Source organism: Emydura macquarii, unplaced genomic scaffold (assembly GCF_026122565.2).
Source record: "Emydura macquarii macquarii isolate MOO-44397 ecotype Brisbane River unplaced genomic scaffold, CSIRO-AGI_Emac_v2 contig_839, whole genome shotgun sequence".
NCBI lineage: Eukaryota > Metazoa > Chordata > Testudines > Chelidae > Emydura > Emydura macquarii.
Window position 1 is genome coordinate 1,603,965 of NW_027130976.1, and position 17,393 is coordinate 1,621,357.

Genomic DNA, 17,393 nt, shown 5'->3' on the forward strand with positions numbered 1-17,393 from the left:
AAAGTATTAACTGCCAAATTATAGATTGCCTTCCAGATCATTTTGGAAGGCATTCTTGGTGTACAGTTTTGATTCCTTTGGGCGAAGGAGGAATTGGGAAGCAAATGAGCTGGTAGAATGGAACTGGACGGTTGTCCACTGAAAAATCCTGGGAGGATCCCCCAATATGCCTGTGTGCACAGCTCCCAACATGCTCTTCCTCCACGGCTTAGATTTGCTAGCAGAGGCCTCAAACAGACACCCCCTTTGCTGGTGGTTTTGGAGCCAGGGCTCTCCCCGTCTCCAACTGTGTGCGCTAGAGCTGGGGCGAATGTCATGGGGGCAGTGTCATCCTGAGCCATTGCCCATCACTGTCACTACTTAGGACGTGGCTGAGTCCTGGGGAGAGCAATGAGGAGTTGAGCCCAATGACTTTGTGCCCTAGGGCCTCTTTTTGGTGGTGCTTTCTTCTAGCTGTCTTTCTTATGGTGTGTTATGCTGTGAATAGTATGAGCCTGATCTGTCCCTAACGCCTGCTTCGTCTGTTTTATCTCTTTTCTCTGTTTGGACTCCTGCTGTATGTTAGAATGAAAAGGTAAGAGTTAACTCTTCTAGATGGTGCATGCTTTCATTGGCTCTGTAGAGGCTTCTGTGTTTCCAGTTACCATCTGGAGGCACTGTGCACTAATGCTGCAGTTGTGATTAATGTCATGTGCTAGCTCAGCTGTACATGTCTAACAAGCTCATTGTGGTCCAGTTTTGTCTCGTCATTAAATTCCCATCTCCATGGCAGCCTTGGATCTCAGTTGTGGCCTCTCCCAAAGCGTGAACCTATCTTGATTCCTTACTTCCTTGTTTGAGGAATTTAGGCAGCTTCCTGGGTTCCTCTTATTTGAAGTCCGATTGCCCTATAGCCTTGACGTATTCCCCTTACCAGAAGGTGGGTTTGCTTCCCACTGGAGAAATGGGACAGTCCTGGATAATTCAGATGCTCTCCTCTATATATAAGAATGTTGCTCATCATTGGAGTGGGTAGAGCAGCTTTGGGAAACAGATACACACAACGGAGCATGGACCACCACATATGACCTAGACTCAGTAGACAGCGCTGGACTGTTCATTACAGATCCATTGCGCATCTTTTCTGGGAGTATCTGGCTGTCAAGGATAGGCAGAGTGGGGTAGGCATCAGCTGACCTTTATGGCTGTAGCTTTTCCCTTTGTTTGTCCTGTCATCAGTTTTTGTATGTAAGAAAACAAAGAAAATGCTAAGTAGGGTTCCAAGAATGTTTATGCAGGCCACTCCAATCAGATGCTCTTTGTGTTGTGGGGGATCCTCTTGCTCTCCTATTTGAGATCTGAAGAGAAACAACCTCCTCCAGCGATATATAAGTCTGACTGCAGAAACGCTCCAGGGTGGGAGGAAAGGAGAGTCAAGAAAACTACAAGGAGAGAGAGGTTTTTCTTGCAGAGCATTATGGAGGCACTGGAGACTACGCCAGGAAATCTTGCTCATACTGTATGTTCTTGAATTACTGCTGGGGTTCTGTAAAATAGCCCTGTACTATTGGCAAGTTCTGCTAAGATTTCCACTTCAAATTTGCAGCTGTATGCTGCTGATTGAGCTTCTGTCAGGCACTCTTAACTCTGCCTGGCTAGCCTCTTATCTGGTAGATCTCCAAGGGGAATAATAGCAACCTGACTGGCTGCAGCAACAATTAATCATGTGAGTAAGAAAGACATGGGTGGCTTTCAGGGAAGGTTCTGCTGGAGGACATGGGGGTAAATTGTATCCATTCTGCATACACTGAGGTGGAGGTGAAAGGAAAAGTGATGCTATTCTAATGTGGTATGGAAACCTGGTGTGTTCCTGGTACAGAAACCTGCCCATCCCACCTGCAAATCCCCTATTGCTCCTTAATTGGCCTTCTGCCTGCCTCGGCAGGTCATAAAGCTCCAACACATTTTTGGACTCTATTTGACTGCTTATTTCTTAGGTTATTTTATTTAATGTCTGTTTTGAGCTGGAAAGACCAGTGGAGTGATAGAGTATTTCTTCACAGCGTTAGTTAATTTACCTGGAGATCCACCATGTTTGACAAACATTATGTCAAGTTCTGGCAAGTGCGCCAAGACTTTAAATGGGAATGTGTTTTCTATCTAGCGAGAATGAAACTTGGAGAGATCTGTGGCATCCTACCCCCTGGAAATGTGATTGCCCCCCATGGTTATACCAGCCTGTCTTTAATATTTGAGTAAGAGAGGTGATAGGCTTCCATTTAATCACTCCAACTACTGTGTGACTCATACCTACTACTTGAGCTTTTGGTGCAAATGTATATCATGCCCATCACAACCTGTCCATAGTAGTCCTGACCCAAGAACTATGGTAACCCTAATCTGAGTACACCCATGGAATTATGTGCTGATACAGAACATTGGCATCATACAACCACAGGGCTAGAAGGGAGCACAAGGGTCATCTAGTCTAACCCCCTGCCAAGTTGCAGGATTTGTTGTGTCTAAACCATCCAAGACAGATGGCTACTCAGCTTCTTTTTGAAAACCACCAGGGAAGGAGTATTGTTCTACTGTACTTACAGTTAGGAAGTTTTTCCTGAGATGGAGGGATGGAGTAGTGAGACACTTATGGCTACCAGTCCGAGAGCTGGAGGGGACTGAGGCAAACTGTCTCATGCAGATAACTTGTCTCCTAAAAACAGCCACATGCAGTCTCTGAAAGAGCCACTTGTGCCTGAGGGGTGGGAAGATGACCCTAGGAACCAGTGCCATCAACTTCTGCAGAACCTATGCTCTCATTTTGAAAAATTTCTACCAAAACTTCCAAATGTGAACTTTGTAGGTAATGATGCAGTTTTACCTTCCTAAATTTGTGGGCAGTTCTGGTGCTATGTTGCTGCACATCAGAGTTCTGCCAAACCTCAACAGCAAGAATTAGCACAGCTTTGGTCAGTTTACTGCTACTCTCCAGAGTTCCTTCCAGCAGCCAGCTGGGGTAGAGTGTCACATTTATTATGTCCATCATTACCTCTGTTTCTATTGTGGGAGTGCCTAAAGACCCCCATCAGGGATCAGGGGCCCACTGTGCCAGGCACATCACACATGTAACAAAAAGATGGTCCCTGCCCTAAAGAACTTAGATTAAGTCAGCCAGAAGCTGATGTGAAAGAGCCCCAAAGCAAGGTCCAAGGATAGCGCCCTGTTTAAGTCCAGCACCCCTTCCTTTCAGCAGCTGAGGGCAGGGGAATTGAGTTTCTCTCCATGGGATTGTCGATGACCCTCACTTGTGGAGCACCTCTGTTCTGTATCTACCTTTGGGTTAGTGGGCTTAGCTCTCTGAGTAGCTATGTAGTATGGCATTCATGTCCTGGCCAGATGTCAGTGTCTGTCTGAGCTGTGGGAGTTCAGATAACCCAAACTGCACAATCAGATGTTATGTGCAGAAAGATGTGTACACTGATCTTGCTTCCCTTGTATGTGACTCATTCTTGGATCCCTACTTCAAAAGTGTGGAAGACAAGTGTTACTGGGTATACTTTCTGATGGCTCTTTCTTCTTCACAGCTTGTACCCCAATTAGTTCGTATTCTAAAGAACCTTATTATGTCTGGATATTCACCAGAGCATGACGTTTCTGGGATCAGTGACCCCTTCCTGCAGGTAAGGATTGATAGTAAACCTCTCAGGTAGCTGTGTCTCCAGTGATGTGTTTGGGACTTGGTTTCTGGCTCCCTAGCTTATTGTGCGAATTCATGGCAGGAGGATTAAGCTTATAGCCATCCATGTTAGTGGCTTAGTTCTGGTGGGAGTGCTCCTGGCTAGAGTGTGGAGACCTAAACCTAGTATAAATCCTTGCATCCTGGGAAAGACCTCATTGAGGGAGAAGAGTTCAAATCCTCCATCTCTGCTCTAAAGCAGAAGGCCTTGTGATTTAATTGCCATATTTATCAACATCTGATCTGTCTCCTGCACTTTTCCATGAGTTGGATTTGTGCATTAACTGGTGGCTATTGCATAAAATTGCTTTATGCCAGATCTGATTTAGTTTGCTGCCTTTTGTCTTTTCAGGTGCGAATCCTGCGATTACTGAGAATTTTGGGGCGAAATGATGATGACTCAAGTGAAGCAATGAATGACATACTTGCACAGGTGAGGCCTGCCACATTCAATTGATATTCAGCCTAAATTGCTTCTCTTAATTTCATCTTGTTACTTCTAATTACATCCCTTTGTACCACAGAGCAAGCATCAACACCCTGAACCACAAGTATGTGCTTCACAGGGCCAGGATTTATTCTGGAAGATGCTAGCAAGCTGGGCAAATGGGAGGATGGTGCCTTTTTCTTACACAGAAATGAGACGAGACGTGGGTAGGGTGCTGTGTGCTGCACAGACACTGGAAAAGCAGGAGGAGTTACTTTACTTTTTTTTTTCTTCCAGGTGGCCACTAATACAGAAACAAGTAAAAACGTGGGAAACGCTATCCTCTATGAAACTGTATTGACTATTATGGACATCAAGTCTGAGAGTGGACTGCGAGTACGTTGCCTTTATCATGGTTCTTTTTGCTAAACCCATAGGATCATACAAGTTGGAGATGAAATGGCTGATTAAATGGAGCCTATCTGTTGGGGTTAGGGCAGGTGGTAGTTTTCCTAGTGGACATACGAAGCTAAACCATTACACGTGATCTTAGCCAGACAGTGGGCCCCAGGCTGAGTTTATCAGTTACTGATGTCTAGTATTTAGTACTCTAAAGTGTCACTGGAATTGGATGAGTCATAGAAATGTAGGACTGGAAGGGACCTTGATAGGTCATCTAGTGTTATTGAGACCATCCCTGACAGAAGTTTGTCTAAAACCCTTCCAGTGGTGATGATTCCACAACCTCTGTAGGTAATTTGTGCCAGTGCTTAGCTATCTTTACAGTTGGGAAGTTTTTCCTAATGTCTAACCTAAATCTTTGAGAGAGACTTTGCTGGTGGATGGGCTTCCCCACTCTGGGATTCCAGAGAATCTCAGCACTTCAGCTCAGGAGAACATTACATTGGTGAGATCCTGAGCCAGATGTGATGCCAGTAGCAATGTCTGGAATTTAACTGCTTGTAGCATGGTGAGAAAAGGGATCAGAGCCCTATCAGGAACCATAATGTGTCAAGCCAGAGCGTTCCTCTTCCTGAGCTCCTGGATGGTGATAATGGATTCCTCTTGTCATTTTTGCATGCAGTGGCCAAGGAGGTAGAACCATAACTTGGAATGTGCTTGGGGAGCTGTAGATAGTGGTTAGCCAGTGTATTCCACAGATGAAGCATGCACAGCTGTATTATGACTTGCACATCTTGCTGTATGTTGTGCAGTGAGATTCCTGTCTTTGGCAGGATGGGCAGCCTTCTCCCAGAGCCACCCTGCACTTAAGGAAAGTGCAGCAGGGAGCCAGTGCCATGTGCATGACTCCTGACTCTACTTCTGATGCTGATTGTCTGGAGTTCTTCTTGTTTCGGCCTCTGGTCCAAAATCCTGTCATTGGCTTTAGCACTTTGCATGCAAGGTCACTGAAAGGTCATGAGGGCTCATGAAGTGGTGAAGAGCAGCAGTTTCCAGCGATCACTAACTGTCCCTACCTCTCTTTTCTGCAGGTGTTAGCCATTAACATCCTAGGCCGTTTCTTATTAAATAATGACAAAAATATTAGGTAAGTTGCCTGACCGGTGTTTGGCTGTGTCAAGTGCGGGGTACTGCTGTGTTAAGATTCTGCAGAAGCAGCTCACAAGACAAAGTATTGGGAAATGTTCCTGGTGGGGGTTTGGCTAAACTGCCTTGGTGATGAGTTTTCTCTTTCCTTGCCACACTTCTTTCCCTGTGTATCTCATGGCCCTTTCTTACCTAGCAGCAGGTCTACAACAAGCTGCTACAGCCTCGTTCTAAACCATACCCAGGTTCCTGGAATAGCTCAGACAATATTCTTTTCCAGGGACCAGGGAAGCACAACTTCCCCTTGCCCCACTTGTCTCCATGAGAAGATTGTTCCTGGCTGGGGGGAAGGTGGCAGGGAGTGCAGCTCTCCTCATTCCTCCACGTCTAGCACGCTGACTGCAGCAGGGAAGCCTGGCTGCGCTGCTGAAAGGGTCTAGCTAGACTCTGGTATCCCAGCTCAAATTGCTGCTGCTGCTGGTGGTACAAAGTGCCCTATATGGAAACCCTGGCCCTTTATCAGGGCATGAGTAGACGACCATAGCTTTGTATAACCTAGTACTAGAAGATTGTGAAACCAGGCCTAAATCTCATATGAACACAGCCTTTTACCGTCTGACACTTAAAGTATCAAGTAGCCATCCAAGAAGTATTGCAAAGCTGTGACCATCAATATGATCCCAGAGCTGAATGGCTGATGCCTGTCTGGGCATCCCTGGCCATAGCAGTAGTATCTCTTATGGCACATCTACAAGATGTGATTGGAAACTCTCCTCTGTGTGGGTCAGAGAGCAGCCTGGCAGATTTTCCTTTGCTTCCAGTAGCATTGAGCAAATCCTGTCCCAATGCAGAGGAAGACTAAAGCCCTTTACTTTGTAATGACACAGAATAGTTTGCAACAGTGTGGTGTTCTTCCTTTGTCCTTTGTATCCCAGATATGTAGCTTTGACCTCTTTGTTGAAGACTGTGCAGACAGACCATAATGCAGTACAGCGGCACAGAAGCACCATTGTGGACTGCCTAAAAGATCTGGATGTCTCCATTAAACGGTAATTGAGCTGCAGATAGCTGTCTGTCTGACTTATTGCATCAGGACTGTGAGCTGTGGGATGGGGAGAGAGACAGATGCATGTTAATTGCCCAGTCCAGTGCTGCAATCCTGCAAGGGAGACTTGTATTACTGTCCAGCCTGCCCCCTGTTTCAGAGAACAGGCAGCCAAGTTATCAGGAAAGGTGATTCTTGGAAGCCTGGACCATGGAGTTCCTCGCTAGAAGAGTTCAGAGCAAGTTGTAAAACTCACCTTTTTAGTAAACACTCTCCTCCAGATTTATGCTTATAAAGCAACGAGTGGAAGTCGTACGTGCCCAGAGTGGTTCGCCGCTGTCTGGAGGAACAACACGCTGTTCTGGCTTTTGTGCAGGACTCAGCTATCAGGGAAATAGCAGTTGTATGAAAACCTAGGGGAAATGGAGTTAGTCCTGTTAGATTGTCAGACTCCTATCCTTACAAATGCAGGATTGTTTCCTATTGTACATTTTCTAGTGCTCAGTTTGAGTTTAAATGTTCAGATTAGTGGGGCTTCTGCTCTGTCCGTTGGGAGACTGTGCCACAGTCGAGCATATCTCACTCCGAGAGATTGTTTGTTTTCTTGACATTCAACTTCAGTTTCATCCTCTTACTGCCTAGCTAACCCTTTTTGCCACACCAAACGCTTTCTTTTTTGTCTTACACCTGTCCAAGATTTGTGAGCTGCTGTTGTGGTTCTTTCTCTCCCCCCACACACTATCTTTGCTTTGCCAAGCCTTGAATATTTAGCTTTTTCAATCCTTCTCAGTCAGGCCTTCCAGCCCTTTGACCACTTATTACTCTTATCTAAACTCTTTCCTGTTTGTCAGTATTGTTCCTGTAATGTGGTGTGCAGAACTCCGTGCAATATTCCATGTGTTCTTGCACCAAAGCCAAAGATATAGGGGCCATTATATCCTTGCTTAGTGATGCGACACCTCTGTATGTGCAGTCCAAAATTTTGTTGCCCTTTTTGCTATCATATCACATAGCAAACATAACTGTTTTGTTGCTCCACAACCCAGGGATCTCCTTTAATATCATGGCTTGTCAAGTTCCTTTCCCTATTAAAAATCTATGTATTTGATTATTTTTCAAAGTTGAATCTGTTTTTATTTTTTAATCTCTCTAGATTTTTATTTCTGTCCTCACTGCTACCAACTCAATTTTTCTGAATTCTACTATTCTGCAGATTGGATCTGCCTTCTAAAATTTAACTTCATCTGTCTTTGTAATGGGTATTGCACAATCTAAACTTACAGTTGAACCCCATTCTGAGCTATGACTGCACAAAGATTCAGCAGATCAAGATGTTTCTGTTGCTAAGAGCCAGGGCCTGCGTGAGAGGCTGTAGATGGCTGTGGTGTGTCAGAGCCTAGTGGCCCACAGGTATAGGATGTGAAGTCACAATGTCATGCTCTGGAGCCTCATAGGAAATCATGGGTGTGCTGGAGAAGCTTCTGCTCTGTTCTGTGCAGTTGGAGGATGAAGCCTTCGAGTGATCCATCGGCAGAGTGCCCTGTCACAATGCTGACGCTCAAGCTGCTGACAACGCACATCTGTCATTCCAGCAGTCAGCTGACTGGGTGACGGACTTCCTGGGAGCACTAGAAGCACGTGTGTGGAAGCCAAGGGGAATGATAGCTTTTCTATGCATTTGGCACTGACTTTCTGTCAGGGCCCATCCTTGTCTTCTGTAGCTGTATTGCAATGCATCCATGTCTGTTTAGTGCAACTCAGTGCCCTTTGTCCTTGCTTCCAGCTGTCATCCACCCACTAAATAAGATCAAACTTTGTGTTTGGGAGATCCATAAAGGAAATAAATCTCTGAATATGGTCAAAGAAACTGCAGCTGTGTCCTGAGCTGAGTGCTTGGATGTATGGGGTTGAGAAGCACCAAAGCACCTCCTGTCTTGCTGCTATACTGATAAACTTAACTATGACACAAGATAAAATTTAAACATGGAAACACCTGTGGCCGAGTAGATTAAGGACAATAAAAGGGAGCTTTTAAAAATATATCCAGAAAAAAGCAATCTAGCAATGGTGTAGATCCATTACTAAACAGGGATATTGAAATTGTTAATGATGTAGAAAAGGCAAAAGTAGTTAATATTTTTTTGCCAGATGACCTAGTCAGAGCTTACAGTATTAATGAAATATTTTATATTATGACAATAACTAGAGAGAGATTAAACAGTAGCTACTAAAGCTAAACCTTTTCACATCTTCAGGAGCAGATAGCTTGCACTCAAGAATATTAAGAGTTGGATGGGGAGCTTTCTGATCCATTGACGTTGATATTTAACAAATCCTGGAATATTGGGGAAATCCCAAGTAACTGGAAAAAAGCTAATGTACCAATACTGAAAAAGGGTCAGCAGATGACCTGGGTAACAACAGTCTGGTTACCTTGGCATTGGTCCCAGACAAAATCAAGAAAATGCTGACGTTGGGCGTAATCAATGAAGAACTAAAGGATTGCAGCATAATTCAACATGATTTTACTGAAAATAGGTCTCAATGAATAAGCTTTGTATCTTTTAAAATTACAAATTTGGTTGACAGAGAGAGGTGACTGTTGACATAATACACTAAGACTTCAGTAAGACATTTGACTTAGTCCTGCATAACATTCTGATTTTAAAAATGACACTAAACAAAATTATTGTAGCACATATTAAATGGATTTTGAGACTGGCTAAGTGATCTCTAAGATAACTTTGTAAGTGATGGCATTTCCTCTTCAAGAAATCTTTTTATGGCCTTGTGATCACAGAATCATCATAGAAGATGAGGGTTGGAAGGGACCTCAGGAGGTCATCTAGTTCAACCCCCTGCTCAAAGCAGGACCAACCCCAACTAAATCATCCCAGCCAGGACTTTGTCAAGCCAGGCCTTAAAAACCACCATGGTAACCCATTCCAGTGCTTCACCACCCTCCTAGTGAAAAAGATTTTCCTAATATCCAACCTAGACCTCCCCCACTGCAACATGAGACCATTGCTCCTTGTTGTGTCATCTGACACTACTCCCTGGAACCTCCCTTCAGGTAGTTGAAGGCTGCTATCAAATCCCCCCTCACTCTTCTCTTCTGCAGATTAAATAAGCCCAGTTCCCTCAGCCTCTCCTCATAAATCATGTGCTCCAGTCCCCAATCACTTTGTTGTCCTCCAGTGGACTCTTTCCAATTTGTCCACATCCTTTCTGTAGTGGGAGACCCAAAATTGGACACAATACTCCAAATGCAGCCTCACCAGTGCCGAATAGAGGGGAATAATCACTTCCCTGGATCTGCTGGCAATGCTCCTACTAATGCAGCCCAATATGTCGTTAACCTTCTTGGCAACCAGGGCACACTGCTGACTCATATCCAGCTTCTTGTCCACTGTAACGCCCAGGTCCTTTTCTGCAGAACTGCTGCCTAGCTCGTCGGTCCCCAGTCTGTAACTGTGCGTGGGATTCTTCCGTCCTAAGTGCAGGACTCTGCACTTGTCCTTGTTGAACCTCATCCAATTTTTTTGGCCCAATCCTCTAATTTGTCTAGGTTACTCTGTATCCTATCCCTACCCTCCAGCGTATCTCCCACTCCCCCCAGCTTAGCGTCATCTGCAAACTTGCTGAGGGTGCAATCCACCCCATCATCATACATGATATTCAGTATCTCAATGATCTGGAAGAGAAAATAAAATCATTGCTGATTGATTGCATATGACACATAGATCGGTCGAATGGTAAATGATACTTCAGTTATGTGGAATGATGTGTATTGCTTGGAATAAATGAGCTGAGCTCAAGTCAAGAGTGTGCGTTGTAGTACAGCCAAATCCAAGGTAACACATCTGGGAGCCCAGAATGTAGGTCCCACTTACAGGATGGGAGACTGTTTCCTGGAAAGCAGTGACTCTGAAAAGGACTCATGGGGTCATGGTGGAACGTGAGCTCTGTGCAGTGTTATGGCTGAGGACTAAAACAACCCTTGCGCCTGTAAGTAGGGGAACTGGGAATAGAAGATGATATAACCTCTGTGTAAAACATCCAGGAGACCATAACTGGAATAGCGTGTCCAGTTCTGGTGTCACACTTCAAAAAGGTTGTTGACCAAATGTAAGGGGTTCAGAGAAGACCTACACAAATGATTTGTGATCAGGAAAACCTGTATTACAGTGAGACTAAAGGAGTTCAATCTATTTAGTGTGTGCAGGGATCCCTGTGTACAAGGGGAGAAGAGTTCAGTTAGCAGAGGGCTCACTGACCTAGCAGACAAAGACAGTGACCCCGTGGTTGGAAACTGAAGCAGAGCAAATTTACACTAGAAATAAAGCTGTGTTTTAACAGAAGGGCTGATAACCATTGAAACAACTTACCATGGGGCGTGGTGGATTCACCATCACGTGAAGTCTTTAAGATTGGATTTCTAGTGCAGCCAGACCCTTTAGATTTGAAGGAGTGAGGTGTTCTGTCCTGTGTTACGTGGGCAGTGAGACTAATGATCATCAGACCCTCTGGCCATTATCTATAAAATTATTGCCTCTTGCAGCCTGGGGTTGCGTTCCCATCACACTGTTAAGTCAGACTAATTCAGCAAAGTAGTGACCAATAGCTGGAGGTTCAGACATTCTCAAATGGCCACTTGCTGCTGAAAGGTGTTTCTGCTCTTTGAGAGAGTTAGACAGAGGCTTCCATAAAATGCTGGAGATCTTCCCTTTTTCCCTTTTCTTCTGTTGGTTTTTGTTCTCGGGTGCATAATATCTGCCAGTGACTGGGAAAAGTAGCATTAATCAAGGTTGCTGCTGCTTTCCTTACTGAAAGGTGAGAATGCAGGAAATGGAGGCATTTGGGCAGGTGGGCCGCCTGTGCCTGTATTTGTCATTTGATAGAGATAGCTTATTAGTTCTTGCTCTCTCTTGTTCCAGGCGTGCAATGGAGCTGAGCTTTGCGTTAGTTAATGGGAACAATATCCGTGGAATGATGAAGGAACTGCTGTATTTTCTGGATTCCTGTGAGCCAGAGTTCAAGGCAGATTGTGCATCTGGAATATTTCTTGCAGCAGAGAAGTAAGGGCTCAACTGAAGTTCACATTAATCCCCTGCTGGTCCAGGGACTGTGTGACTAGGCATTTATGTATCTTTCACTACAAAATGTCATTTTCAGTGCAAAATATCATTTATGTATCTTCCATTGCAAATTGGCCCAGTCGTCTGTTATACCTACCCTGAGCACTGGCATGGTCCAATGCTTATTGTTTTATGGGAGGTACTGTTTGTGGGCACTTAATTACTTATTACATTCTTAAATGAGTGTATTGACGACTCCTGCTGTGTAGAATGGATCCTGCGTTTAGTCTGTCTTTTCCATTAAATTGTGAAACAAGATGATCTCATTACTGCTGTGACTTTATAACTGGCAGACCAGCTTTACTGCAGAGTATCACTTTGTTCTGTAGCAAAGCAGTTCATTTGGTGCTGACATACTGATAACCTACATAAATACAAAATTTCCCAGCAAATGTGAAATGACCTTCTGGTGAGTGATGCGTCAGGAGGTGAAGGAAGAGGAGGCTTTTATAATCCTGCTGGATTTTCTGCTGGTGGTAAGTGCCAGAACTAGTCACTCGTCTGACTTTCTCTCCATTATCTTCTCAGATATGCTCCTTCCAAGCGCTGGCACATAGACACAATTATGCGAGTCCTAACAACGGTAAGTGGTGCATATCTCCCCTGAAAACCTATAAACAGTTGGTTGTAACTTCATGCAGAGGCTAGTCCTACATCATCTTAGCACCATCAACCGCTCTGCAGCCCTTTGGATGCTAATGCAGTGCACTTTGTGTGCAGGAGCTAGGGACAAGCAGCCTGGGATGATCAGTAACGGTGTTTCCTTAAATGAGACTTGGGAAAGATTTTGAAAACAATTGGCCAGATTTCAGAAGAGAATGTGCAAGGAGCCATATGTAATGCTGTCCTGCTACTTAACATCTCAGTGGCAGCAGTGTCCAGGGGCTTCAGGTGGGGATAGGACTGCCTTGTTCTGCGTGCAGTACAACTAAGTATGGGGAGCAACCATAACCCAAGAACCCAAGTGACTTCTGAAGGGTGAGAGGAGAGGGGTATAATCAAATACATACAGCTATTCTCAGTGGATACTCCTGCCATTCCTATTTAATTAATTATACATAATGTGCCAGCTAATCCAGCTGATTTTTGACCTAATTATCATTTATTGGCTGGCCGCCTGATGACCATCACAGCTGAGGTGGGTCTAGAGGAAGGCTTTGCAGATTAGCTCAGGGAGGGTATTCTGGGTGTAAGGGACAGCATGGAGGAGTTTGTGAGAAGCTGTAATTTAACATTTGAACAAAGAGCCTGAGAAACTGGGGCTGTGGTCTCCGATTTGATTCCCGTGCCTGAGTGACCCTCGTGTGGGTAGTAGCCCTCCTTTGTTAAGGCTGAAACTTGATTTCCATTCAAAGGTGACTTCCTTTGAGAACTGCCGTGGCATGGTGCCACCAAGCTGTAAGAGGGGACCTAGAAACCGGCAGTCATGGGGGTTGCACAAGTTCCCTCACACAGTGCCCTGGCCTAGGCCTGCTGAGCTCTGGGTGCGCTGCAGCTGGGAACGTGCCTCCCGGCCCAGGAAGACAGGCATACGCGAGCCCTGCTGGCACAACCAATAAAATGGTAGTGTGACTGTTGTGGCACAGGTGGTGGTGGGCTAGCCACCCAGGTGTGGACTGTGGGTCGGGCAGTCTTGTCTTTGGGTGACTAGCCCAAGCACTGCCCACATCGCAGCACCCACACTGACTGTCTGTAGTGTGCTTGTTAGCTGGCTGGCTTGAACAGGGCTAGTGCATCTGTGATGGAAAGCACCCTCCCAACTGTGACACAGATGTGCCCTGATCGTATTGTGGGGGCTCAACGGCTTGCACTCCTTTTGCTCTGTTTGAGCTGTGGGTGTGGGGTCCTCATTCTGTGCCTGCAGCACTCAGTTTGTCTTTTTGGCCAAGGTGCTCACGGTTAATGCCAAGGTTAGCGTAGTCAGTGTCAGTAGGTTGCATTTAATTTTCCCTTTGTTTCTGTGGTCTTGCACAGTGTTGTCCTCAGTCAGCCTTTTGGCTTTGTTCTTGATGCCAACGCCCACTGGACAAAAGATGCAATTCAAGCAGTATGCATCCTTCCTCCAAGATGCCAAAGTCAGGTGACCGTGTTGGCTACCTCATTTGGCTTGTGGGGCGAGGTTATTCCCTGGCTTTTTGTTCCATGTTCCTGGCTGCTAACCAAAGGGTCTGTAAAGATCGATAGCTAGGCAAGTCCCCTGACCGAGCAGACTCTGGCTGTGAGCAAGAGAACAAGTAGAGCTGCCTTCCATGAAGCCTCTCTTGGCACCAGAGAATGTGACGTTGCTGCCTTCTGTGCTCTTTTCTTTGGGACTGAAACCCAAGGTTCCTTGTATATCTGCATCTTCAGTGCTGATGTCCATGCAAGGAGGAGAAGCCCATGGAGCCATCATCCTTTCAGACCTGTCTGAGGGCTCAGAGAGATGCTTCCTTTGTGGAGGCATTCATTCCCTTTTCTGATGTCTGAATGTGGAAAAGGCAAAAGTACCATGGGCCTGGGAGGCCAAGTAAGGGAACAAGCTCTATGAGAGTTGAAGACCTTGGTGCTGAGTGATGCTGCAGCATAAATTCTCTCTCGGAGAGAACTCTTTTATGGACTCAGATATTGGCATTGATGCTTGTGCAGCAGGGCCAAGAGAAGAAGTTGTCACTCTCCTCATTCCATCCTCTGCTTCTCCTTGGGGAAATGGAGTCATACTCAGGGCATCGTGCCATGCAGATGCATAATAGAAAATCAGTCACTACCTCCAAAGAGCTCGCAGTCTGGATTTGCCAGGACACGACAGATATAGGAGGATGTGGGGAGGACAAGCTTATGGTATATTTGGCACATTTTTGCAAGTGAGCAGCAACCTTAGATTGCGCCTGACTAGTCATTCATACAGTAAGTGAAGAACACGGCAACGACTAATTTCCTTCCTGGGCCCTGTGGGGAAGCATGTAATATGATTGCTTTTAGTTTGCGTTGATACCCTTCATTTCGACAGAGAAACCAGGGCCTCTGCAGCTTAGATTTGTCTGTATTTTTAGGATGTAGTTTGGTGTATGGGGAGGAGGAAAAGCTAAGTGATGACTGTCTCCTACTGTTGCCTGGCTATATGCGTTCACCATCAGCCAGAGGCTACGTCTACACTGCACACTCACTGGTGGTGGCACATGGGGTATGCGTAACTACACACTGCAGTGTGTAGCTACGTGCAGCAGTGAAAGGATCTGACAGGAAGGGAGCAGGGAAAGGCTCTGGCAGGGGGCAGGGGAGGCAGTGGGGAAGGGCTCCAGCTGTGAGGAGGAAATGGGACACTATATTACTATTTTCAGAAGTGTCAACAAGAGAGGCACTGCATGAGCATGTAGAGAGACGCGTAGGGTACATACCCTAATGTTCTGGTCTGTCTTTTCTTTACTTGCCTACATCCTGCTCTAAGGAGTGTGCAGTGTAGACACACCCAGAGAGCATCTCTTCAGGGTGTTGCAAAACAATTTTTAACTCCTAGCAAATTCTTTAAAGTGCCCTTAGAGTCTACCTTGAGCTGGCTTGAGTTTCATTGTTGGATGAAGTGTGCTGGAAGAGAGTCAGACAGTGAAACCAAATATGTTTCTTGAAATGTTTCCAGTATGTTTCTTGAAAATATAACTTCTCTTTCAGGCAGGAAGTTATGTTCGAGATGATGCTGTCCCCAATCTGATCCAGCTCATAACAAATAGCGTGGAGATGCATGCCTACACTGTACAGAGACTCTACAAAGCCATCCTTGGTGACTACTCCCAGGTAGATATCCAGCCCAGTGTCCCTGTTAGTGAGCCAGCGTTAGTGAGTGGTTCCTAAGTAAGCTTAAGTCTAGGTAATGTCCACTGAAAATACCCCATGGGTCAGTTTTCTGGGTCATGAGGACAGGAGTGGCCCTAATTATACCTGTTCTCTTGGTGATGCACACTGTCCTTTTGGATCGTACCAAACGTCCCCCGGGAAGCTTCTTGGTGTTCTAGCCTGGCAACATGGCCAGGCCTGCCGTGTGTCATACTGGTGTTGGGTTGGATGCTACTGATTCTTGGCTTTGTCTGTCATGCAGAAAGCTGTTTGTCCCTGACGTGTCTAACCTTCTGTTCTGACAGCAGCCCCTTGTGCAGGTGGCCTCTTGGTGTATGGGAGAATATGGAGACCTCTTGATATCTGGTCAGTGTGAAGAGGAGGAGCCAGTTCAGGTACAGCTCTGGGAAGGGGGAAAGTGGAGCAGTTGTGAGTATACTGGGTGGGGTCGGAGTTGTGTGGTGCTGGGTATGTGGGTGTGGGGGGTGCTTTTGCTTAGTTTACGCTGGTATACATGATGCTGCTGGGTCAGAGGGGAATCTCCCTGCCGGAGGATGGAGTTGGGCTGTGTGCATGTTATTGTCAGCTCTGGGAAGCTCCTTGCATTGGTGTAGAGCTGAGTAGTTTAGGGACTAACCTGGCTGGGTGTTCTGGCCAGGCAAGGGCTGTGTTTTGCAGAGCTAACGCTACTTCTCCTTAGTGTAGGGGGCAAATGCAATTTATAAATGTATCAAATTCATGGATTTTAATGTTTAAAATGAATTTCTCAGTGCCCATCCAGTGCTCTGCATGTCTGTCCCAGAGACTGACAATCACACTGTGAACATAAACGAAGGGTTGGACTGCCCATAAATATACACCAGCCCCATATCCTCGCGATGGTCTAGGAGCAGAGGGAAACAATGTCCCATCTCTTTTCTCTGACACTAACCCTGCTGCACCTTGGTTTGCTCAGGTAACAGAAGATGAAGTACTTGATATTTTAGAAAGTGTCCTGATATCAAACATGTCTGCATCTGTTACACGAGGTTACGCTCTCACCGCCATCATGAAACTTTCCACTAGGTTCGCCTGCACTGTCAAGTGAGTCTCTCTTGGGTGCTAGCACTGCATGGGGAGGGCAAGCTGGTGAAGATCAGCAGGGCAGGCATGTGGCAGACAGGAGGGCACAAGCTCCAGTGGGGCTGGAGGGAGGGTTTCTGTGAGGATCGCTTCTGCCTTCATGGACCACAAGGGGTTTTCCTGTTGCTTAGGCTCTGTGAGCCTGCCTTGCATATGTATATTAAGGGTGTTGTGTGGGTTTGTATATGTCATGTTCTTCCTGTTCGTTGATGCTGTGTGGAGACTATGTGAGGATCTCAGGGACTTCACCTGAAAACTCTCTTGGAGAAGTGACTCCTCATTTATGTATCATGTTGTCCTTTTGAATTCCCTCTGTCCTTAATTCATGGGGAATGAGCAGCCGTGTTCCTTGCAAGTGGCTTGTCTAGCACTGTTGGGCATGCTGGCATTGCTGGGGATATGATATGCCTGCAGCATTCCAACCAAGTGTTTTCCATGTTGCGGGCTCAGACAGCATAGCATCATGGGGCTGTATAGTAACCCAGGTATTAAAGTAAAGACAGCACTGTCTCTGTTGGGTTACAAGCTGGTTGCATGGACGCCTGTTGACGTATTCTGAGCTAGTGTCTGTGCCTTTGCTCAGTGCTTATC

General features: G+C 45.8%; 1 protein-coding gene and 1 non-coding gene across 4 annotated transcripts in view; both read left to right on the forward strand.

Annotated features, from left to right (window-relative positions):
* AP1G1 (adaptor related protein complex 1 subunit gamma 1) overlaps positions 1 to 17,393 on the forward strand; it is a 76,258-nt gene that overhangs the window by 45,764 nt on the left and 13,101 nt on the right. For all 3 annotated transcript variants that reach the window (XM_067543408.1, XM_067543407.1, XM_067543409.1), the window contains exons 7-16: positions 3,564 to 3,659; positions 4,068 to 4,148; positions 4,440 to 4,538; positions 5,636 to 5,691; positions 6,626 to 6,739; positions 11,673 to 11,813; positions 12,402 to 12,456; positions 15,519 to 15,641; positions 15,986 to 16,075; positions 16,636 to 16,763. In XM_067543408.1, coding sequence (XP_067399509.1) covers positions 3,564 to 3,659; positions 4,068 to 4,148; positions 4,440 to 4,538; positions 5,636 to 5,691; positions 6,626 to 6,739; positions 11,673 to 11,813; positions 12,402 to 12,456; positions 15,519 to 15,641; positions 15,986 to 16,075; positions 16,636 to 16,763 — 983 coding nt within the window. The remainder of the gene's footprint in view (positions 1 to 3,563; positions 3,660 to 4,067; positions 4,149 to 4,439; positions 4,539 to 5,635; positions 5,692 to 6,625; positions 6,740 to 11,672; positions 11,814 to 12,401; positions 12,457 to 15,518; positions 15,642 to 15,985; positions 16,076 to 16,635; positions 16,764 to 17,393) is intronic.
* On the forward strand, positions 8,228 to 8,314 carry LOC137149823 (small nucleolar RNA SNORD71). Its single transcript, XR_010918850.1, has one exon. It is a non-coding gene; the product is annotated as a small nucleolar RNA SNORD71 (small nucleolar RNA).